Source organism: Myotis daubentonii, chromosome 1 (assembly GCF_963259705.1).
Source record: "Myotis daubentonii chromosome 1, mMyoDau2.1, whole genome shotgun sequence".
In the NCBI taxonomy this organism is placed as follows: domain Eukaryota; kingdom Metazoa; phylum Chordata; class Mammalia; order Chiroptera; family Vespertilionidae; genus Myotis; species Myotis daubentonii.
In genome coordinates, this window is record NC_081840.1 from 1,367,465 (window position 1) to 1,390,493 (window position 23,029).

The 23,029-nt window shown below is 60.4% G+C and overlaps 1 protein-coding gene across 3 annotated transcripts in view; it reads left to right on the forward strand.

The window, feature by feature from the left end:
* Positions 1-23,029, forward strand: part of CDC42BPB (CDC42 binding protein kinase beta) — an 86,079-nt gene that overhangs the window by 44,003 nt on the left and 19,047 nt on the right. For 2 of the 3 annotated variants that reach the window (XM_059685779.1, XM_059685789.1), the window contains exons 4-20: positions 189-284; positions 3,879-4,027; positions 5,397-5,490; positions 6,204-6,404; positions 7,601-7,849; positions 9,779-9,858; positions 12,233-12,399; positions 12,488-12,607; positions 13,322-13,455; positions 14,498-14,740; positions 16,620-16,730; positions 17,639-17,883; positions 17,976-18,081; positions 18,436-18,560; positions 19,558-19,663; positions 22,000-22,148; positions 22,719-22,813. In XM_059685779.1, coding sequence (XP_059541762.1) covers positions 189-284; positions 3,879-4,027; positions 5,397-5,490; positions 6,204-6,404; positions 7,601-7,849; positions 9,779-9,858; positions 12,233-12,399; positions 12,488-12,607; positions 13,322-13,455; positions 14,498-14,740; positions 16,620-16,730; positions 17,639-17,883; positions 17,976-18,081; positions 18,436-18,560; positions 19,558-19,663; positions 22,000-22,148; positions 22,719-22,813 — 2,470 coding nt within the window. The remainder of the gene's footprint in view (positions 1-188; positions 285-3,878; positions 4,028-5,396; positions 5,491-6,203; positions 6,405-7,600; positions 7,850-9,778; positions 9,859-12,232; positions 12,400-12,487; positions 12,608-13,321; positions 13,456-14,497; positions 14,741-16,619; positions 16,731-17,638; positions 17,884-17,975; positions 18,082-18,435; positions 18,561-19,557; positions 19,664-21,999; positions 22,149-22,718; positions 22,814-23,029) is intronic. The other variant, XM_059685798.1, reaches the window with a different exon arrangement.

Sequence of the window (23,029 nt, forward strand, 5' to 3'; positions counted from 1 at the left end):
TACAGGTGTGCTGCGGAGGGGGCGCAGCCGCCTGGGGAGACAATGCGCCTGGTTCCAGGTGAGCGGGAGGCCGGCTGCCGCAGCTGGAGGACAGGTGACGCGTGTCCAGAGCCTGTGGCAGCAGGACCCTTGTCCAGGACGCCCTGGGGGGGTTGCAGACGGACACTGACGCCCCTGATGCCTTGCAGACGGCGTGTTTCCGGGAGGAGCGCGACGTGCTGGTGAACGGGGACTGCCAGTGGATCACCACCCTGCACTACGCCTTCCAGGACGAGAATTACCTGGTACGTGGTCGGGCCGCGGGTTCTGACGCCTTCGTGTTGTCACTAAAAACCGAGAAGATCCCCGAAAACCGGCCTTTTATAGGAATCTGACTCCATGAAACTAGGGTTTGTCTTACGTCGTCATCGGCAGGTGGGTTTTTAAATAGACAGTTCTATCCCTGTTCTTCTCCAATCACTACGGAGCCTGGTTATTTTGTCCTCTGGGTTTATTACATTTAAATAAGCGGGGGGTTGGGGGGGGGCGGTAAAACATTTCTGTTTTGAAGATGAATAGGAAGCTGCTGTAGGGCTTTAAGAATTGAAAAGGCTCCTATTTGTGTGGGCAGAGGGGCAACTCCTGACTCCTGGGCACTGCCGTGGGTTTCTGGGTCCTGTCCCGTGACCCAGTGAGCTTGGCCTTCACAGTGCCCATCACTTTCTAAGGCGGTGCCGGGCCGTGTGGCGGGCGGTGCGGGTGCCCTGGCGCTCGGGGCCATCCCCTCGGGACGCCTTGCTCCCGCCTTGTCGCCGCCCCATGGACTCTCCAGTCCGTTTCCTGTTTGATGGGAAGTGCAGGAGGTTCCTGAGGCGGGTACGGGCCCAGAGGGCACTGCGTGTTTTGTGTGAGAAGTTTTCCTGAAAGCAGCGCAGCGTTGGGCTCTGAAACGCTAGGCACGACCCCCTTTCTCTAAGCTGGCCCGGCCTTCCGGCCAAGGAGCCGTCTTGAGGTTGGAGGTGCCCGGTTAGAAGCGCAGCGAAAATTAAGGAGAAGGAAAGCGAGGGCTCTGGCGCCTTCTAGGATGTGAACACGCGGCTGCTGCGCTCAGGCTGGGCAGGCTGCCCTTGCCGCCCGCCAGCGGGGTCCTTAGGTGAGTCCCTGCCCCCCTCCCCCCGCCTCGGGACAGTGGCAGGTGCCACTGCAGGGCTGGGGGAGCGGCAGGCCTGGAAAGCTGGCCCCGGTGTGCGGCCTGGCTGCTGCGAGGCGCCTGGGCCCCTGCAGCTGCTTCATGTAATTGCTGTCGGCGTCTCGTGAAGACTAAACCTGCCCCGGCAGAAACTGCGAGGGTGTGGCCTGATGGCTTCCCTCAGAACCTGTGTCGCGGGACAGGGAATAACTGGTCTCGTTCTTGGGAAACGAGTATCTCCTTGCGCCTCCTGCGCCTGGCAGCCCCTTTCCCTCCGGCCTGAGCCCAGGCGCCCGCGGCCACATGGGGCACGCATGCTGCGAGTGCCGGTTTCTCCCAGGTTCCGGCCGACGTGGGGCGGGAGGCGAGGCGGGGATGCTGCCTGCCCTCCTGCTGCTTGCTTCCTTTTTTATATATATATATATATATATTTTATTGATTTTTTACAGAGAGGAAGGGAGAGGGATAGAGAGTTAGAAACATCGATGAGAGAGAAACATCGATCAGCTGCCTCCTGCACACCTCCCACTGGAGATGTGCCCGCAACCCCGGTACATGCCCTTGACTGGAATCAAACCTCAAGGAATTGAACCTGGGACCCTTCAGTCCGCAGGCTAACGCTCTATCCCTGAGCCAAACGGGTTAGGGCTTGCTTCCTTTTTTTTTAATATGTTTGTATTATTGTTATTTTTAGAGCGCTAGGAAGAGCGGGGGAGAGAGGGGTAGAAGCATCTATGAAGGAGAATCATGGATCCGCTGCCTCCTGCACACACCCTACTGGGGATGGAGCCCGCAGCCCAGGCGTATGCCCTGACGGGGAATCGAGCTGGTGACCTGGTTCCTGGTTGCCGCTCACCCCCTGAGCCACGCCGCAGGGCACCCTGCTGCTTCCTTTAGGGCCCACAGACCCCGGCTGCTCATGCCTTGCTCTCCCCTCACCCACGTGCCTCCATCAGCAGGTGCTGTGGTCTCTTTCTCCGGTGTCGGCCCGTGTCTCCATTCTGTCCACCCCTGCCCAGCCCGTCACCCTCGCCTCCTGCCTGGACCACATCACGGCTTCCTAGCCCCGGTCCAGTCCTGTTCCTGCCCTTCCTGCCCTTCCTGCCCGGCCGCTCTTCACGGGGCAGCCAGAGGAAGCTCTCGGCGCAAGTCAGACGGCAGCCCCTGCGCGCCGGAGGCCAGCTTCTCCCTCCTCACTCGCCAGGCCCCGGCCATGGCCACCACTGCCCGTTTCTGCAATGGCCACCTTCGTTCTCTTCTCAGCCTCTGTGCACGCCCTCTGTCTGGAATAGGTGGCTTCTGCCTGTCCCTCAGGCCTCACACCTGCCCGATGGGTCGTGTGCAGCAGTGCCCGCCATGCTCTGCCATGCCCTGGCTGGTCCCTCCGCTCAGTGCCAGCTCCGTGGGGGGGTTCCTGTTGCCTGGAGGGGTGCCAGCAAGCTCGTTATGGAGAGAATGAGCGCGCGAACCTCCTTCCGGAGTCGTCTTTGTGGCAGGAATTGAGCCAGGGGTTGGGGAGACAACACGATTCATCAGGCTTCTGCCCTCACACCTCGCTGTTACTGGCAGGGACAGGCTCCAGTGCCGAGAGGCCAGCGGGAGGCCTGGCTGAGGCTGCCCTTGGGGAGGGCCGGGAGGGTCTAGGAAGGCTTCTCAGAGGAGGGGGCGGTGCACGGAGTCTCGAGAGCTGAGTTCCGAGACAGGTGAGGGCTGTGGTAAAGCGCCTGCGGGCGGCGGGCTGGGACCCTGCGGCGTCGGGTTGAGGTGGTGGGTTCCCGCTCCGTCACCCTGCTGGTGACTGGCCGCGCTCCTCATCGTGGACGGGATCGTGCTGGTCCCTGTGAGGCCCGGTGAGGTGGCAGGGAGTGGGCATGAGCCCTGGGCCTGGCGCCGCTGCCCGGGATGTAGCTGTGCTCAGGTTCCCAGTGAATATCCAGTGGCTGTTCTCCAGGCAGCGTGTCTCCTCCCTGTTGGCGAGTTCACTGCTCGGACCAGAGCGTCCATCTCTTATAAGGAAGCCAGCGTCGAGGAAGGGGTCCTGGAGGCCGGACCGGCAGCCCCTCCCACAGTTCAGAGGCTTGGCAGCCACCCTGGCTCTGGCGTCTGGGGTCTCTGGCGGGTGGGGTGCCCCATGGGGAGCCCCTCACCCCAGCCTTCCCAGTGCAGGAGGTGAGCTCTGAGCGGGTCTGGCTCGTCTGGGCCAGACAGGCACATGCCCAGTTGCTCCGATTTCTACTCAAGCAAGCGATTTTCTGGTTCTTTCACAGGGTGAACCCCCATGAACTAGCTTTTAGTTTGTTCATGTTACTACTGTCTTTTCTCATAAGAGCTGCTCGTTTTCTGTGATTTAGCTGGTCCCCCTTTCCTCTGGCCCAAGTGTGCTCTTTCTGTGACGTGAGGACCGGGGGATGATCTGAACCCTAGAACTGTGGCCCATCGTGGTGCTCCCGTGGGGCCGCTGGCTCTCAGAGTGCCGCCTCCCAGAGCCCCCAGTCACTTCCCGTGGGTCCGTGGAGCGTCTGCAGGCGCTCATCCCCTGCCGGGAGCACGGCTTAGGTGGCGCGGGTTGTGATCGGCGGTGCCTGTGCTGAGGGCGGGTCCTGGACCCTGTCCATCACTCTGGGGTCGCGGCTTCTGCGGCGAAGTTAGGCCTTTGCTCGTCAGGCGCAGTGCTGACTGGACGCTTGTTCTGTCCCCTTCCCGATCGCAGTACTTGGTCATGGATTACTACGTGGGTGGCGACCTGCTGACACTGCTCAGTAAGTTTGAAGACAAGCTCCCGGAGGACATGGCGCGCTTCTACATCGGGGAGATGGTGCTGGCCATCGACTCCATCCACCAGCTCCACTACGTGCACAGGTAACCCCTCCAGGTCATGGAGGCCACAGCCCTTGAGGTGATCCCCCTTCGGGGTCCCTGAGGCCTCGACCCCGTCCAGGTGTTCAGCCCGGTCACGCACTTGGTGCTCACTTTGAGCGGCCCGGTGCTGGCACCAGAGGTCCTGGTGTCACTGACAGGAGAGCTGATGTCAGGCAGCCACCTGTTCTCAGCTGACCTGGCCCCCCTCCCCTGCACCCCAGAGCTCCTGTGGGGTCCCCACCCCGTGTCTCCTCTCTCTCAGCTCCACTTCACTTTCATGCCGACCCCACAAGGGCCCTTGGCCTCGAGCGCCCCGCGAACCCTCACAAAGGGATGTGGGGGTGGGAGAGGTGGAGGGCTGGTAGGCGCTTGTTTGTGACGAGGTGGCCGTTTGTCCGTCACGGAGGACAGCCAGCTCACTGCCCCCGCAGAGGCCGGCATGTGGCGCCCCTTCGGGCTCTTAGTGCTGCTGGCGTGCTGTGCTCCTTGTGCTCAGCACCCTCCTTTGCTTTTATTTATTTATTTTTTTATATTTTAATATGTTTTTATTGGTTTCAGAGAGGAAAGGAGTGGGAGAGAGAGAGAGAAACATCAATGATGAGAGAGAATCATGGATCGGCTGCCTCCTGCACGCCCCTACCTGGGATTGAGCCCACAGCCCAGGCATGTGCCCTGACCGAGAATCGAACCTGGGACCCTTCAGTCCGCACGCCAGTTCTCTATCCACTGAGCTGTACCAGCTAGGACTGCTTTTATTTTTGTTAATACTCACCTGAGGGTATTTTCCCCAGTGATTTTTAGAGAGACACATCAATTGGTTGCCTCCCGCACACGCCCTGACTGGGACCAGGAATCAAGCCCGTGACCCTTCAGTTTGAGGGCGGACACTAACCACTGGGCACACTGGGCAGGCCCCTCCTTTGCTTTCAAAGTTTCTGTTCCCTTTTCATGCTCTCGGTCATAGAAGCTTATTCTGTCAGTGATGGCGGGTACACGGACAGCAGGTGCGAGTGCTGGTTAGAGAGGCAACTGGCTGCTCTGTACCCAGGCAGGTCACCCCGCGCTCCAACCTCTATAAGTACAGTTTGGGGGTCCTGGTGGTTTGTGAGCCTGCAGTGGGGGGCCACCTGACCCCTCCGTGTGCCACTCTCTGTCCCTCGCCTGTTTCTGTTCTTCCTGTTCCTTCGCGGCCCCACCGGTGGGCTGTGCCGGGACCTGATGTGCAGGGTGAGAGGTGCCTGCTGCCACCTCGCCTGGCCAGTCCCCGCAGGAGAGACTCGCCCAGGCGGCCCCAGCTCGCCTGCCGCCGGGGGGCGTGGACCTTCCGAGTGCGCGTGGGGTGTCAGGTGTGTCTTTGTCTCACCAACAGGGACATCAAACCCGACAACGTCCTCCTGGACGCCAATGGGCACATCCGCCTGGCCGACTTCGGGTCGTGTCTGAAGATGAATGATGATGGGACGGTACGTGTCTGTTCTCGTCCTCACACGGTAATGTGTGCGTTGACATGCCTCTTGGAGAAGGAGGGAGGGAGGGAGAGCAGCGCTGTCTGAATGGGGGCGTGGATTTCCTTCCCCACCTACACTGCCCTCCATCAGTGTGGACGCGCACCTCGAGCGCCACCTGACCCCCATCGGCCAGCTGTCCGCGGCGGCTCCTGAAGCCGCAGGTGGGGCGGGGCCTGGCCCGGGGCAGAGCCAGCGCCCTCCTCATTCCCACTGGCTGGCTCTGGGCTGCTGTCCCCTCTCTTCCGGACCGGCCTTCCTCGGACGTCAGGCCTCACTCTCCCAGGGACTGTCCTGCCCTTTCTGGGGCCTTAGCCGCTGGGAGACTGAAGGGCAGGCTGTGATGGGCAGCCTGACCCCCCACAGCAGGTTAGAACTGCTGCTGCCTGGAGCCTGTTTCACCAGCGCCCGGGGCTCTGTACATGGGCGCACCTGTTCCCGACCACAGTGAGCGGCAACAGAGCCCGTGGGAAGTGGCGCCCCCTTGGGCTGCGACGCCATGGGGCTGTGGAGGTTTGGGCATTGAGACTGGCGAGCAGGAGCCCCTGGCACTTGCCCTGCGTGTGGCAAGGGAGCACTCATTTGCTTGAAGTTTGAAACTCAGGCGTTTCTGAGTGAGAAAGTTGGCCCGGGCGACGTCCCAGGTTCCCTTGAGCACACCCTCTCCCCAGGTGCGGTCGTCGGTGGCCGTGGGCACGCCGGACTACATCTCACCGGAGATCCTGCAGGCCATGGAGGACGGCATGGGCAAGTACGGCCCCGAGTGCGACTGGTGGTCGCTGGGCGTCTGCATGTACGAAATGCTTTACGGGGAAACGCCCTTCTACGCGGAGTCGCTTGTGGAGACCTACGGAAAGATCATGAACCACGAGGTAAGCGTGCCCTTCCGCACCCCCTGTCCGTGCTGAGGCCCAGCGCAGCCGCGGGGGCGCTCGGTGTGGAAGCTGTGGGGTCATTGGGGAGGGCGCGGGTGGGAGCGGGGAGATTCAGGAGAGGGTAGCGGAGGACTTGGCTCAGGCTGCAACACAGCAGGTGCAGGTGGGGCTTCAAGGATGGTCCGCGTTCTGGGGGCGAGGATGGCGTTCATCAGGTCAGAATCCCTGCAGCACGCTGTGTGGCGCGTGGTGGCCGTGCTGTGTCCCCGGGACGCCAGCGGGGAGGACCCGGTCAGCCTGACCACGCAGATCAGCACGGATCCAGTCCGTTTCCCAGAACCAGTTGTCAGTCACATCTCATCGGAGGAGTCTCTAGTCCCTTCTCCACCCCTTCGCTCCTCCCTGGATCCTCTTCCCTCTCCCAGCCCCTACCTTCTCTCGGTTTCCTTCGTTTGCTTGTTTTTATTTTCTTTTCCGACTAATGTTTTTGTCATCTGTTACTTTTCTTTATATTTTTTAGTCAAATATTTCTTTCTAATGCCCATCTCACCCTCTGCGCTCTTATTCACTCACATGCTCACACACTCACATGATCACACATAACCGAAACGGCTCCCTGGGGCTGGTCTGTAGGGAGCATGTGAACACTCATGTGGGGAACGGTCTTCTAATGACTCAAAGCAAGGGGTCCTTTTAACAAACACTTGTTTCAAAGTAGAAATACATTTTTCACTTGTAAATTAGGTTATACTCACTATAAAACCTTCAGACGATGCCATGCACACAGTAGGTGGTGATAGCCACCACCCGCTTCTCAGCGTGGGCGCAGTGCCGTGCGGGCTCTGTGTGCCTCCAGGTGTGTGGTCCTCACAGCAGCCCGGGGACTGGCTGTTGTCCCTTTTCACAGCCATGGTGCCTGGCATGCAGGCCCCTGTGGGAAGGGGAATGCCACAGGGGTGGCCTGGTGCCCTCTGGCAGGCCTGCCGCTGTCCCCCCACACGTGCGTGAACATTCACCGCTGTTCCAGTTCCCAGGAGGGTGTTGGCACCCTGTCCCGATAAAGCCGGCAAGGCCATGCTCTCGCTCCCCTGAGCTCACTGTTGTTAGCGGCCGTCTGCGCTGAGTTTGTTGACTAGATGCGTGCTCTGCCGTGCCCCCGAACGCCCTCATCATGCACCCACTTACCCACCCAGGAGCGGTTCCAGTTCCCGTCCCACGTCACAGATGTGTCTGAGGAGGCGAAGGACCTCATGCAGAGGCTGATCTGCAGCAGGGAGCGCCGGCTGGGCCAGAATGGGATCGAGGACTTCAAAAAGCACCCCTTCTTCCAAGGGCTGAACTGGGAAAACATACGGAACCTGGAAGCACCTTACATTCCCGACGTGAGCAGTCCTTCTGACACGTCCAACTTCGACGTGGACGACGATGTGCTGAGGAACATCGTGAGTGTGGGTCTGCCCGGCATGTGCAGCGTCTGCTTGCTCGGGGCGGGGCCGCAGGTCCACAGGGGGGAGGGCCCGCAGGTCCACAGGGGGGAGGGCTTGCAGGTCCACAGGGGGCGGGGCTCGCAGGTCCACAGGGGGGAGGGCTCGCAGGTCCACAGGGGGCGGGGCTCGCAGGTCCACAGAGGGGAGGGCCCGCAGGTCCACAGGGGGCGGGGCTCGCAGGTCCACAGGGGGGAGGGCTCGCAGGTCCACAGGGGGGAGGGCTCGCAGGTCCACAGGGGGCGGGGCTCGCAGGTCCACAGGGGGGAGGGCTCGCAGGTCCACAGGGGGCGGGGCTCACAGGTCCACAGGGGGGGGGCCTCGCAGGTCCACAGGGGGCGGGGCTCGCAGGTCCACAGGGGGGAGGGCTCGCAGGTCCACAGGGGGCGGGGCCCGCAGGTCCACAGGGGGCGGGGCCCGCAGGTCCACAGGGGGCGGGGCTCGCAGGTCCACAGGGGGGAGGGCTCGCAGGTCCACAGGGGGGAGGGCTCGCAGGTCCACAGGGGGCGGGGCTCGCAGGTCCACAGGGGGCGGGGCCCGCAGGTCCACAGGGGGGAGGGCTCGCAGGTCCACAGGGGGCGGGGCCCGCAGGTCCACAGGGGGCGGGGCTCGCAGGTCCACAGGGGGCGGGGCCCGCAGGTCCACAGGGGGCGGGGCCCGCAGGTCCACAGGGGGCGGGGCCCGCAGGTCCACAGGGGGCGGGGCCCGCAGGTCCACAGGGGGCGGGGCTCGCAGGTCCACAGGTGGGCAGCTTGCAGGGCTTGTGTCCAGACAGAAGTTGTGTAGCTACGCTGGTTTTTGAAAGATTAGGCAGGAGTCTCAAGGACAGCACCTTCTAGCTTGGGCCTTATTGTCCCTTTTTAAAATAATGGATTACAGTTGGAGTGGAAGCGAGTTAAATAGCTGTTTGTCTTAGCATTCATCAGAAACTCTTACCCTGGTTTTTATGGCAGTTTGTACCTTTTCAAAGCAGGTAGCCTCCGTTGTCATATTAGAGGTCCCCTGAGGCCCCTCACCTCTTCCAGCCTAAACCCCCGCAGCCTCTGGCTCCCCCTCTCCACCACCCCTGACCCTGGGCACATGGCCATGGCATCTGCTTCTCAGCAGCACTCGGCCACAGGCTGACTTCCAGGTCGGATCCTGCCCTGGGACCCTCTGGGGTCTGAGCTGGTCTGCAGGCCAGGTTCTGCTCACGCTGCACAGTGGTTTGGTCTCGTCAAGCCCAGCCTTGTACTCTCTGTCCGCACTGTGTCCTGTTTGGGGGACAGGAGCAGTCTAACAGGGAAAGGGCGAGTTGGGATGTTCCTCAGTTTCCCAGTCAGAGCTGCCTCAGAGCACAGCTAGGAGACGGCGAGAGGCCCCGGCACTGCTGTGCTCGCACCACAGCTCCCAGATAAGTCGTCGCCGCAGTTTTATTTTGAATAAAGAAACATTGTCAGGCTGAAGATAGGGCTGTAACTAAGATAGTCTGCCTTTGGGTCAGACCTCCACTCTACCTCCGGCCGGATTCAGGCCAAGGACTGCAGCCTCTGCCCCAAGTCCCTGGGCGGCCCTGTCCCCTCTGCTCAGGATCGTGTTGAGCAAGATGCGATGCCGTGGCTTTAAAAAGTGGCAGTGACTGGCCTGGTCCGAGCTTGGCCTGTGCCTTTTCACCATCAGAAGGAGTGTGTCTACCCTCCTAACTGTGGTACATCAGATGGGCCAGGAGAGAGAAATGGCCCTGCCAGTGGCCAGCCGTGCAGGGGACTCCAGCAGTCACCCTGGGCAGGCCGCAAGCTCCCCCCACTGCCCTGTGTGCTCCCCTTCCCAGTGAGCACACGCTCGCTGTGCCAAGCACGCCGTCACTGTGCCATGCACGCGCTCACGGCCATACGTGCTCTCGTGCAGGAGATGCTGCCTCCTGGCTCTCACACGGGTTTCTCTGGGCTGCACTTGCCGTTCATCGGTTTCACGTTCACCACGGAAAGGTACGTGTGGTTCTGCTGTTCCCAATGTGAGGCTCTGCTCTGCGCAGTGTGTGTGTTGGGGCGCCGGGTGCCCCCTTAGGGGAGGTGTGGGGGGGTTCAGTCCTTTAAAAATGCGCCCCCGGTCACTGCATGAGCTGGCGCAGCAGGTCAGACTCTTCGGAAGAGCCTGGACGGAGGTGACTTAGCACCTTCTTGGTGCCTGAGGCGGGGTGGCCCCAGGCCGCCGACTGCTGCCCTGCCCTGGAGGCCACAGCACTGGTGCCATGCGGTCCAATGGCGCCTCGGTGGCAGCCACACGCTCGGCCTTTCAGGGACCGCCCGGAGCCCAGCTTCCATTAGCGGGGCTGGAGCACACTCCCTGCAGCGCGAGTGCCACGCCCACTGGGCCTCCAGCCCCGTGCGCCAGTGCCACTGTGTGTGTTTCTGTGGGTGTCTGTCTCGAACGGGCCTCTCGAAAGTCATGTCTCCCTCCCTCTGAAAAGGGCACTGGGGCAAGAGGAGAGGGGTTAGGGCAACGGCATCAGGTGCAGCTGCCGCGGGGTCTGCAGGGAGCTCACGGCTCGGCTCCTGGCGGTTCCCAGGGGCTGGGCCTGAGCTGACGTGAGTGCTCGGGAGAGGCTGCTCGCTGGCGCGGTGCTCGCGGTGCCTGAACAGCAGCGAGCGCCAGAGGCGGCTGCTGCCTCCCGCTCTCAGGGGTGGCCCAGGAGGGGGCATGTTGCTTTCCTGTCTGTCCAAGGTGCAGGGCTCGCCACCTGCCAGGTGCCCCAGCTCTCCAGGTGCCAGTCAAGCCTGAGGCCTCAGGCTCGGAGGCTGTAGTTTGGCGGGTTGGACCCCGGGATGCACACTCCCCCAGGACACACACACTCCCGGGACATACACCCCTTACCCCATGCACACTCCCCCCGGGATGCACACCCCCCCGGGATGCACACTCCCCCAGGACACACACACTCCTGGGACATACACCCCTTACCCCATTCACACACCCCTGGGGTGCACACTCCCCCCCAGGATGCACACTCCCCCAGGACACACACACTCCTGGGACATACACCCCTTACCCCATGCACACTCCCTTGGGGTGCACACTCCCCCAGGACACACACCCCCCCAGGACATACACCCCCTACCCCATTCACACACCCCTGGGGTGCACACTCCCCCAGGACACACCCCCCCGGGACATACACCCCTTATCCCATGCATACTCCCCCCGGGATGCACACACCCCCATGCACACTCCCCCCGGGATGCGCACCCCCCCAGGACACACACCCACCCAGGATGTACACCCCCCCCCCATGCACACACCTCCAGGATGCACCCCCCCAGCACACACCCCTGCGACACACACCCCCTCCAGGACACACACCCCCCGGGACGTACACACAGCCTCCATGCACACACCCCCGTGATGCACCCCCCCCAGGACTCACACACCCCCAGGACACACATGCCTCCGGGACACACACACCCCGGGACGCACGGCATCCCGGACACACGGCACCCCCAGGCCACTTTGAGAAACCCTGCTAGGCCCTTCTGTCGACATCCGTGCTGGTGCCTGCTGCACTCAGTGTAGGACTCACCGTCACACTAATGGCAGGAGGTAAAGGGAGAGAGTCCGGGAAGGGAGCTCTGTGTGAGAGCGCCTCCTGTCTTCGTCTGCCAGCCGCTATCCCCGGCGACCAGCTTAGTGGTGCTGTCAGCCTCTGGAATGGAAGGAACCCTCAGGTCGCACAGGGCTCGGGCCCCAGGGGCTGAAGGAACTGTCCCTAGTTAGTGGCAGAGCCAGGAAGCCCTTGACGCAGTGGTTCTCAACCTTCTGGCCCTTTAAATACAGTTCCTCACGTTGTGACCCAACCATAACATTATTTTCGTTGCTACTTCATAACTGTCATGTTGCTACTGTTATGAATCATAATGTAAATGTCTGATAGGCAGGATGGTCTTAGGCGACCCCTGTGAAAGGGTCGGTCCACCGCCAAAGGGGTCACGACCCACAGGTTGAGAACCGCTGCCTTGATGGCTCGTGCTGATCCGGCCGCGCCGCTGTCCTCCGGTGCCGCCCAGTGACGCCTCTGCGCAGCCCAGCGAGGCCTCACAGGCCCAGCTCTGCACTCGCCTTCCGTGTGAGCCATGGCTTAGAAATTGCGCTTCACTGATTTGCAGAGATGAGTCCCTGACTGGCCCCGAGGGCGTGTCCTGGGGCCATTGTCACCCAGTTCCTGCGTCAGGAGGACTCTTGTCTGACTCTGGCTCCATGAACAGTAGAGTCTTTTCACAGGTGTCTGTGCTGCCTTCCCCCCCAGGGAGCCTTTAAATACTGATGAGGCCTCTGGCGCCCAGTGGTGAGACCTGTGTTTTGTTGCAGCTGCTTTTCTGACCGAGGCTCTCTGAAAAGCATGATGCAGTCCAGCACCTTAACCAAGGACGAGGGCGTGCAGCGGGACCTGGAGAGCAGCCTGCAGGCGGAGGCCTATGAGCGGAGGATCCGGAGGCTGGAGCAAGAGAAACTGGAGCTGAGCAGGAAGCTGCAAGGTGAGGGCCGGCTCCTGTGGCTACAGGGGCTCGCACCAGGGCCGCGCTCACACCTGTGTCTCCCCGCCCCCCCCCCGGCCCCCCCCAGAGTCTACGCAGACCGTGCAGTCCCTCCACAGCTCGGCTCGGGGCCTGGGCGGTGTGGCCCGAGATAAAGAGGTGAAAAAGCTGACTGAGGAGATCGAGCGCCTGAAGAATAAAATAGCAGGTACGTGTTACAGTCGGGCCGAGCGGTCTCTGCTCAGAGGGCGTTGGTCTCTGCAGAGGAAACTTCAGAGCCTTTCCTCGCGGTGCAGAAGCAGGGCAAGCCTCAGCGTTAGCAGGCCGGTCAGAGCTCCACATTTTGTCAGTTTATTTAAAGCCCTTCCCCAGGTGCTGAGCGCTGATGCTTTCATAGCTCCAGCGGTCAGTTCCTGCTGTTCACCCCGGACTCGGAGCCTGTTGCCCTCCCTGCCCTGGCTCCTCGGCTCTGAGACCACCCGGCCTCTCCGCTGCAGCGAGCCTGCTCTCCAGTGTCCTGGTGCTGCATCTGCTGCCCTGGTTCCTGGGTTATCGGTTCCCTAAAGACTCGTCACTTCTAAGCCTTAACCCTTGACCTGACGGGTTGGTGCTGCCACTGATGCATCGCCAGGCAGACCCGAGGCGGGCAGCTTCCCCCAGTTCTGTCTGGAACCCGCGTCCCCACCCGTACAGGCTCCGTGGAGTCTGCTCTCAGCAAAGCTGTGGCCCCCGGGGCTCCACTGCCGGCTGCACAGGGCAGCGAGGATGAGGCAGAGGGTGCACAGGTGGCTGCGGGGCCCTGTGTGTGCGGGGAAGTCTGGAGGCCTCTGCCTGAGAGCGGGCGGGTCACGCGTGTTCAGGCCGGAATCAGATAGGAGCTTTCGCGGGGGAGGGAACACGGTTTGTTCTCTCCTTTGCTCAGACTCAAACAAGCTCGAGCGACAACTGGAGGACGCAGTGGCGCTTCGCTCGGAGCAGGAGGGCTCCGCGCTCCGGCTGAAAGGCCTGGAGAAGCAGTACCGCGTGGCGCGGCAGGAGAAGGAGGACTTCCACAAGGTAGCGGGCGACGCTGTGCGGAGGGGACTGGGCTCCGTGTGGCACGGCCTGGGGGACTGGGGTCCGTGTGGCACGGCCTGGGGGACTGGGCTCCGTGTGGCATGGCCTGGGGGACTGGGTTCCGTGTGGCACAGCCTGGAGCAGCCCCAGGAGTAGCCCCGCGGCTGCCCTGCTTCCAGGGGGACGCTTGGTCACCACAGTCTGCAGAGGAGGCCCTGCTGACATTCAGGTGTTCCCCAAACTCCGCTATCAGTGTGACTTTTCAGGAGGACATGTCGCTGTGTTCACTCGGGGTTGAGTTTTCTAAAAAGGCTCATTTAGACCCTCAGGTCAGTGGGCCTGCGCTTGGGGTCTGTTCTCTAAGATGTGGGGGTTTCAAACCCAGGCTGACGGTGTCTCACATGGTGTCACGGCACCTGCAGTGCGTGGTCTGGTGTGCGCTGGGGTGCCCTGCTGCTCCCCGTGTCAAAAAGCCGCTCTGAGCCCACGGGGCCTGGTGTGGGCGCTCCCTTCCCTGCGCAGGAGCTACCCCCAACCTGTTCGGGTCCCACTCCTTCCAGCCTCGGGCCGGCGGGTGCCACAGGGACCAGCTGCAGGGAGGTGAGGTCAGTGCAGCCAGAGAGACACCAGCCTCCCCCTCCGCCTCCAGGAAAGGGCCAGCTGCCTGGCATCCTCACTGTTCACAGTTCTTTACTTTGATCGGAGTCTTAAGCCTCCCCGTGTGTAACATGTCCTTTCCAGTTCTACTGTCTGAATGGTGGGCACTCTGGTTACTTAACATTCACCAGAGTTCATGCCTCGTCCACCTTTGTGCTTGTGTGGGCGGCACAGAGGTGGCCGCCGTGCAGGTGTGGGCGGCGTTGCCCGGGCCGGGAGGGTCTGTCGGGATGGAGGCTGAGCCCGAGCTCAGGTGCACCTCCAGGCTGCACACAGCCGAGCTGGGGCAGAGGGACTGAGCCTGGCGGGCGAGCCTCAGACCGCGCTGTCCCTGAGCTCCCCGCCTTCACATCTCTGCGACAGCAGCGTCATTCTTTCTGTGCAGCAACTGGTCGAAGCGTCCGAGCGCTTGAAGTCGCAGGCCAAAGAGCTGAAAGATGCCCACCAGCAGCGGAAGCTGGCCCTGCAGGAGTTCTCGGAGCTCAGCGAGCGCGTGGCAGAGCTGCGCGCTCAGAAGCAGAAGGTGTCCCGGCAGCTCCGCGACAAGGAGGAGGAGGTGGAGGCCGCCATGCAGAAGGTCGACTCCATGCGGCAGGAGGTCCGCAAATCCGAGAGGCTCAGGAAGGAGGTAGGAGCGGGCGCGGCGGCACCAGTGGGCTGTCGTGTGACCCTGACCCACCTCTAAAAGCTGGCGCACTCGGGTGAAGCCCGGTGAGGGGATCTGGCAAGCGATGGCTCGGTAGTCTCGGCCCCTACGTCCGTGTGTGACGTTAGTAAGCGACTCCTGTCGTGCTGGCTTTTAAAAGCACCTGTGAAAGCTGATAGAGGGTATTCATGCCCACACATGTGATGGAAACATGCCGCGGGGCTTCCGGGAGCGTGCGACCTGCGTCCACGCAGCAGCCAGGAGCGGGCGGGCTCGGCCTGCGCCCCATGCCCGAGGCCGCGGTCCGCACGCTGGCAGGCCAGTGGGGCCTGGAGAGCTCGCCTGTGTGGCTGGTGGCTCTTAACGTGCACGTTAGACATGGAAAGTGACACTTTTCATTATAGCAGTAAACCCGTTACAAGTAGCACAAATAGTGTTTTTTTTCCCCAAAAGTGTAGCGAGAAGAGTGGCATTTTTCACTTTTTGTACTTTTCTTAGATAACTGGCTGAACAGAAAACACCTCTGTGCCCACCTGCTCTGTGTTCTGTGTGGTGTGCACTGTCTGGGAATGGGCGGGAAGAAACCCTGGGGTGGGGGCGGGGAGCAAAGGGAGGCCTTGCAGGCCCTGGAGAGAACCGCGGCCTCGGGTCCCCGCGTCCTGCTGTTGGTGGGGACGCGCTGTGAGCCCGGAACGCTCCTCCTTCTCCTCAGGGCCCTTCGCCATCCGCCTCAGAAGCCTCTTGGCTGCGGTTAATGTTGGCCCCGTTACAGACGTCCCTCACTCCCCAGTGCTCCCCTTCACCCAGTCCCCGCCTCCCCACACTATTGTCTGTGTCCGTGGGCTGTGCATGTGTGTTCTTGGAGTCCGGCACCTTAGACCACTCGGCCATCCTGACATTGGTACATATATGTTCTCTGGTTAGTTTCTTCCCATTCCCGTCCCCCTCACCCCCCTCCGAGATCTGTCGGTCTGTTTCATGCAGCCAGGCCTCTGGTCCTATTTTGTTCATCAGTTTATTTTGTTCATTAGATTCCACGTATGAGTGAGATCACGTGATACTTGTCTTTCTCTGACTGGCTTATTTCACTTAGTTAGCGTAATACTCTCCAGGTCCCTCCATGCTGTCTCAAAGGGTAAGAGGTCCTTCTTTTTACTGTTGCCTAGTGTTCCATGGTGTAGATGTACTACAGCTTTTTATCCACTGTCTACGGATGGGCACTTGGGCTGTTTCCAGAGCTCAGCTATTGTACATTGCGCTGCTATGGACATGGGGTGCACACATGCGTTCTGATGGGTGTTTCGGGATCCCAGCAGTGGGATCACTGGGTCCAGCGGCTGGTCCATCGGTAATTTTTGGAGGAAGCTCCACACTGTTTTGCACAGCGGCTGCCCCGGTCTGCATCCCGCGTGCTATTGCAGCCCCGATGCGTCTGTAGCTGTGGCCACTGTGATTCAGGGGGGGCCTGCGAGCACCGCCGCTCGGGTGGATGGGGTGAGGGGGTGCTGGGCGCGGACCCGCTGGGAGCAGGAGTGCTCCATTTAAGAAGTGAATGCGTGTCCTCCAATAGCAGAGAAATTGTTTTCACAAACCAGTGCCTTTCTCGATGTTCCCCGTCAAATTCCCCATTTACGTGAGAGTTTAACGTTTTACTAACCAGCCATTCTAGTCAATCCCTGAGGAGTGCTCCTCAGACTTGACCGAGTGATGAAACCTGGGACAGAGTGAAGTGAGAGCTTGCAGGATTCTGCGCACTTAGAGACCGTGCGGGGGGCGGGGGGCGCTTGCGGACCGTGCGGGGGGTGGGGGGGGCGCATGCTGCTGGCTCGGTGCCTCTGAACCACGGTTCCCCGTTTTGCAGCTGGAAGCTCGGCTCGAGGACGCCGTGGCCGAGGCCTCCAAGGAGCGCAAGCTTCGCGAGCACAGCGAGAGCTTCTCCAAGCAACTCGAAAGCGAGCTCGAGGCCCTGAAGGTAGAGCCCCTGGGCCCCGCCCCCACCAGCAGCTGTGACCCTCCCTGCCGACTGGGGACTCATCCTAGGAGCGGGCTGTCGGCGGGAGGGCCATCCAGCAGGCCCGGCCTTCGGAGCCCGTCCCTAGCACCTGTGCCTCTGGACACCTGGGCTTCTAAACTCCTGGGCCCACTTCTGGGAAAGTCCCTTGAAGCCGGTGTCCTGCCACCGACAGCGGAGACAGGCTGGTCGTCCATGGCCAGAGGCGGCGAGGGGACAGGAGAAAGGCCTAGGGTGGGAGAGGGCGGTGGGAGGCTGGGCTCCTGGCTGACCTCCTGTGACCCCAGGGCCTCCACCTGCCTCGCCGTGGGTTCCTTGTCTGTGAATGGAGACGCTGAGGCTTCTCTCTCCCTCGCACCCCCTCCCAGCCCCTGGCGAATCCGCCACCTCTCCCCTGAGTGTCTGTGTCCCCTCATCTGCGCTGCCACCTGCCTGGCCAGTGCGTCGAACCGCACTCCTCCCTCCTCCCAGTCTCGGTCACGTCACCTGGTGACTGTCATTGTCCCTCTGCTGCACGAGAGCAGAGATGTCACGTGGCCGTAGCCACAGGGGCCTGACATTCGGTCCCCAGAGTGCTGAGCGGGAGTGCTGGGCAGAGAGGGACCTGGAGCCATCCACGTTGCAGGGTGACACAGCGTGACACGGCCCCGGGTCCGATAGGTCTGGGCACGTCCCTCCTGCAGGCAGATGCTGTCACCCCCAAAGCTGCCCTCCTAAGGCTACGTGACCGGGCTCAGCTGTCACAGGACCGTGCCTGCCGGTGGGGGCACAGGCAGTAGCGTGCCAAGGGCCTGCACGTGGGAGGGGACGCAGCGTGACCCCGAGGGAGGGCAGGGGTGTGTGTGACTTACCTGAACCTTCATCTCCAGGGAAAGCAAGGGGGCCGGGGACCAGGGGCCTCCTTAGAGCATCAGCAAGAGATTTCCAAAATCAAGTCTGAGCTGGAGAAGAAGGTCTTGTTCTACGAAGAGGAGCTGGTCAGACGCGAGGCCTCCCACGTGTTGGAGGTAAAAACTGTGAGGAAGGAGGTGCATGACTCTGAGAGCCACCAGCTGGCCCTGCAGAAGGAGATCTTAATGTTAAAAGACAAATTGGAGAAGTCAAAGCGAGAACGGTGAGTTCCCCGTCTCCTCCGTGTGGAAGGCGCAGGCTGGTGCGGCTGGGCCGGGGTGGGCCCAGCGGGCTCTGACCCTGCCCCTCCCGCAGGCTCAGTGAGGTGGAGGAGGCAGTGGGCACCGTCAAAGACAAGTTCGAGCGAGACCGAACCGTGCTGTCGGAGGAGAACAGGAAGCTGGCCGCCGAGAAGGAGAGGGTGATGGAGGGCTCGGGGCGCCTCGGGGAGGCGGGACTTGCCCCTCGTGGATGCTGGAAGTTTGCGTTTTAAGTATTTTTATTTTTCAGTGAAGTAACGGTGGTCTTTTAAATGGGGTGTTTGTAATTGGCTAAAAGCTGCTGATGATCTGAAATCACTGGCTCTTGGTCCCTTTTATGTTCAGATCTGCATTGAAATGTGACTGGAGTTGGATACAATCAAAAGTCCACATCCTGAACTTCATAACCATTAAAGAAAACTTCCAAAATCTTCAAAAGAACTTGCAGTTTGAATGATGCTGATGTCCTATTGCGGGCGCCCAGTAACCCCCTGTGTGCCATCGTTTACTTTCAGCTTTGCTCCTTCGTGGACAAGCTCACAGCTCAGAACAGGCAACTGGAGGACGAGCTGCAGGACCTGGCAGCCAAGAAGGAGTCGGTGGCCCACTGGGAAGCTCAGATCGCCGAGATCATCCAGTGGTACGTCGGCCCGCCCAGCGGTGTGGCCAGGCTCAGGCCCAGGCTCAGGCTCAGTCTCAGGCCCAGGCTCAGGTGTGGCCAGGCCCAGGCCCAGGCTCAGGCTCAGGCTCAGGGGTGGCCAGGCTCAGGCTCAGGCTCAGGGGTGGCCAGGCTCAGGCTCAGGCTCAGGCCCAGGCCCAGGCCCAGGCTCAGGCTCAGGCTCAGGTGTGGCCAGGCCCAGGCCCAGGCCCAGGCTCAGGCTCAGGCTCAGGTGTGGCCAGGCTCAGGCCCAGGCTCAGGCTCAGGCTCAGGTGTGGCCCAGGCTCAGGTGTGGCCCAGGCCCAGGCTCAGGTGTGGCCCAGGCCCAGGCTCAGGTGTGGCCCAGGCCCAGGCTCAGGTGTGGCCAGGCCCCGGTGTGGCCCAGCCCAGGATGCCGGTTCTCCAGCTCCATCTTCCTCTGTGACCGTCATGTACAGCTCCTGCTATTTCTCTGACGCCCAGGCACAGCCCTCCGCTGTGCCCCCACATCGCTAGTGGCAGTGGCAGTTCTGCCCAGGGCCGTTGCGCTGAGCTAAAGGTGGAGAGGCAGCCACCAGGTCTCTGAGGTGTGGCTGAGGCTGTGCAGGGACACCCGCCCTCAGAGGCACTGCTTCACCAAGCGCCACGCAGGGCAGGCGACCGAAGGAGCCGGGACTGGCCTCTACCTGCGGCGCGTTTTTTTTTATACATATTTTTATTGGTTTCAGAGAGGAAGGGAGAGGGAGAGAGAGACAGACGTCAATGATGAGAGAGTCATTGATCAGCTGCCTCCTGCAGGACCTACACTGGGGAATTGAACCTCGACCTCCTGGTTCATAGGTCGATGCTCAACCACTGAGCCACACCGCCGGCCTCGGGGGCATTCTGTTGTCATGGGGACTGGTGTCCCGTGCGAGGACGTGGGTCCCTGTGTCCTCGGCGGCGGGACCTATGTGAGCTCTTGGCTCCTGGCACTCAGATCTCACGTCCCCTCCCGCAGGGTCAGCGACGAGAAAGACGCGCGGGGTTACCTCCAAGCTCTGGCTTCGAAGATGACGGAAGAGCTCGAGGCGTTGAGGAGCTCCAGCCTGGGGTCGAGAACACTGGTGGGTTGTGCCCTAAAGCGCACGCCTGTCCCAGGGGACTCGCGAGGGGCTTTCGCCGTGAAGCACCACGCAGGCCGTTCCCTTGGGGACAGCGGTGTGAGGAGCGCTGGCAGGGTGTCCGCTCCGGGAGGCCAGGTGCTGTCATCCTCGCTCATGTCGCCACGCTCAGTGGTGCCGCGCCCTGTGGGGACATCCTCTGTGAGCAGGACGGCCCGCCCTCGGGACAGGCCTTCTAGGTGACCAGCCAGTGGTCTGTGTTTGCAGTGCTGGGAGTGTGGCCAGCTCGGGGCTGCATAGGTCCTCCGCCCAGTTCCCTTGTCTCCATTTTTCTGGGTCCCATTTACTTTTTAAAAATTCATTTTGTGAACAAACGATACAGAACAGTAAGAACAGAGGCTCAGTGAAAGGGTTTATTAGAATTCTGGTTCCGTCATGTTTTCCTGGTGGGAAAGTATATTTACCCAAAGGGACAGCGCCTGCAGGTGTGGTAACTGCTCCCCTCACACGAGCACCAGAGCTCAGCCTGTGGGTGCGGAGGCTGAGCACGCAGCGGCCTCAGTGCATGTCCCAGGGACTCCCTGCGTCCCCAGAGCCCTCCGACTGTGGGAAACAGTGACAGCTCAGGCTTCTTGAAGAGAAGACCACGGCCGCATCGCCCCATCCCTGGTAAACATCTTCGCTTTTAGGGGTGAGGTTTCTGCAGCAACTGGGATGGTCAGTAAGTGTCTTCCATCTCAGCGCTCCTCTTCCAGCCGCTGTGCCCTGGCTCCTAGGAGCTGCGCTGACCAGTCTGTGCGCAGCCCTCGTAGGAGGAGAAAGATGCCGTCACAGGTCCTCCTAGCAGCACGGGCTTCGGAGATTCTTGTTGCAGAATACATGGAGACGGCTCCTATTGCAGGGCACACTGGATGAGGTTGCAGTTCCTTTTTCCCTGAGGGTCTGTTCATTTACTGATTCTGGAGAAAATCCATCCAGGACGCCGTTGCCTGGAGACTGAGGGCTCAGTCACGTTCCCTCCACGCCTGCTCCTGCCTGCAGCTGGGAAAGGCCCTCGGGCCGCGCTCTTCTCCGCGATGGACGGAGAGCGGCAGCCTCGGCTGTGCTTGACAACTTAGGAAGAGAGTGTCCAGATGCCTCTCGTTCCCCTCGGAAGTCAGCGGGCTGCTTGGCCCGCCCAGTGAGCAGGTGCTGCAGCGGCTGCTTCCCTCGCCACGCCGTCCCCTGGCCGTGCCCGCCCCTCCTTTTCCTTTCTTAGTCTCCTCCCGGGTAGGCCTGTCGGTAAAGAGTGCCGTCATTCCTGCAGTGAGGAAATGGCCAAATGCTTCAGGATAGAGCAGTGATGGCGAGCCTGTGACACGCTTGTCAGGTGACACGCGAACTCATTTTTTGGGTTGATTTTTCTTTGTTAAATGGCATTTAAATATATAAAATAAATACCAAAAATATAAGTCTCTGTTTTACTATGGTTGCAGATATCAAAAAATTTCTATATGTGACACGGCACCAGAGTTAAGTTAGGGTTTTTCAAAATGCTGACACGCCGAGCTCAAAAGGTTCGCCATCACTGGGGTAGAAGGAAGTAAGATAACTGTGACCGTGCAGTGCCACTTAGCTTTGTAAGAGCCTAGTGGCCCAAATAGAAATTACATGATGGCCCTAGTTGGTTTGGCTCAGTGGCTAGAGCAGGGGTGGGCAAACTTTGACTCGAGGGCCACAATGGGTTCTTAAACTGGACCGGAGGGCCGGAACAAAAGCATGGATGGAGTGTTTGTGTGAATTAACACATGTTAACGCTGCTGCTGGTGAAGGAGCGGAGGGGAGAGCAAGAGAACCCTCCGCTCTTTCGGCTCCGCGGGCCGGAGAGAACAGCCGAACGGGCCGTAGTTTGCCCACGGCTGGGCTAGAGCGTCGGCCTGCGGACTGAAGGGTCCCGGGTTTGATTCCAGGTCAGGGCACATGCCCAGGTTGTAGGCTCGATTCCCCAGTAAGGGGTGTGTAGGAGCTAGCGATCAACTATTCTTTCTCATCGTTGATGTTTCTCTCTCTCTCTTCCTCTCCCTTCCTCTTTGAAATCAATTTTAAAAATTACATTATAGGATCCATTTTATTCCTTCAAAAAATTAGTGAATTTTTAGAAGATCTCTAAGGAAGAATAAAGGCCATAAAATATTGAAAATAAAATTGGCTGTGATGGACTTCGATAATATCTGATCGTTAATCTTTAAATATGATAAACGTTTAAGGTTAGAAACAGATGAATTTATTATTTGTTAGCGTTAATTTTGTGAAGTCAGTAGTTTAAAATGTATCTCTCACATTTGAACCAACGCACACAGGACCCCCTCTGGAAGGTGCGCCGCAGTCAGAAGCTGGACATGTCCGCGCGGCTGGAGCTGCAGTCGGCACTGGAGGCTGAGATCCGGGCCAAGCAGCTGGTTCAGGAGGAGCTGAGGAAGGCCAAGGACTCGAACCTCTCCTTTGAAAGGTGCTTGTCCTCCCGTGTGGGCCCTGGGGCACGCCTGCCGTCCCTCAGAGGATGGGGCTGAGGTGTGGGCGGGTGTCACCACTGCACAGATGCAGAGCCCAGATTCGATGGCAGGTCCCCCCGTGCTGAACTGGCCTGCTCGCCGCCTTGCCAGATGTTGGCTGCAGCAGCTGGCTGCTCTGTCCCCCCACAAAAGCCTAGGAAACCCAAGACCTTGCGCTCAGGGAGGCGGTAGCCACCATCTTGCCTGTTAGGGGAAAGACACAGGTGTAAGGTCTGAGTGCCCTGGGCTGTGTGTCCTCAGAGGGCAGAGGGTGGTCCAGAGAGAGAGCAGTGTCCATGCCACGGGCTCCACACTGTGGTCTTTGCCATCCGTGTTTGTGCTGCGGAACCACTGGTACCATCCAGACACGCTAGGGGAGGCTGGCCCGTCATGTGTGTGTCCGTCCGCATGTGTGTGGAGCCCGGGCGCGTCCGGCACTTTCCCGGGGACAGCCCCGCCCCGCCTTCCTCTCAGCCACTCGCAGATGGCCTGGCTCTGCACCTAACGCCGCCTATTTCCTCTTTTAGTAAACTAAAGGACTCGGAAGCCAAAAATAAAGCATTATTAGAAGAAATGGAAATTTTGAAGAAGAAGATGGAAGAAAAATTTAGAGCAGATACTGGTAAATTAAAATTACAAGTTTTTACATTTTTAAAGTATAAGCCTTTTTAATGAAATGGTTTTGTTTTTAGATTTAATTTCTTTTGGGTTTAATAGCTTTTAGTTATTTGAAGAAAACACTTAGTCATTCCAAAGCCTAAACTCTGAAATGGGTGCGTCCAGTGATTCGCTCCCTGGAGCCACCCACAGGTCTGGGTGGTCCTTCCTGTGTTTAGTC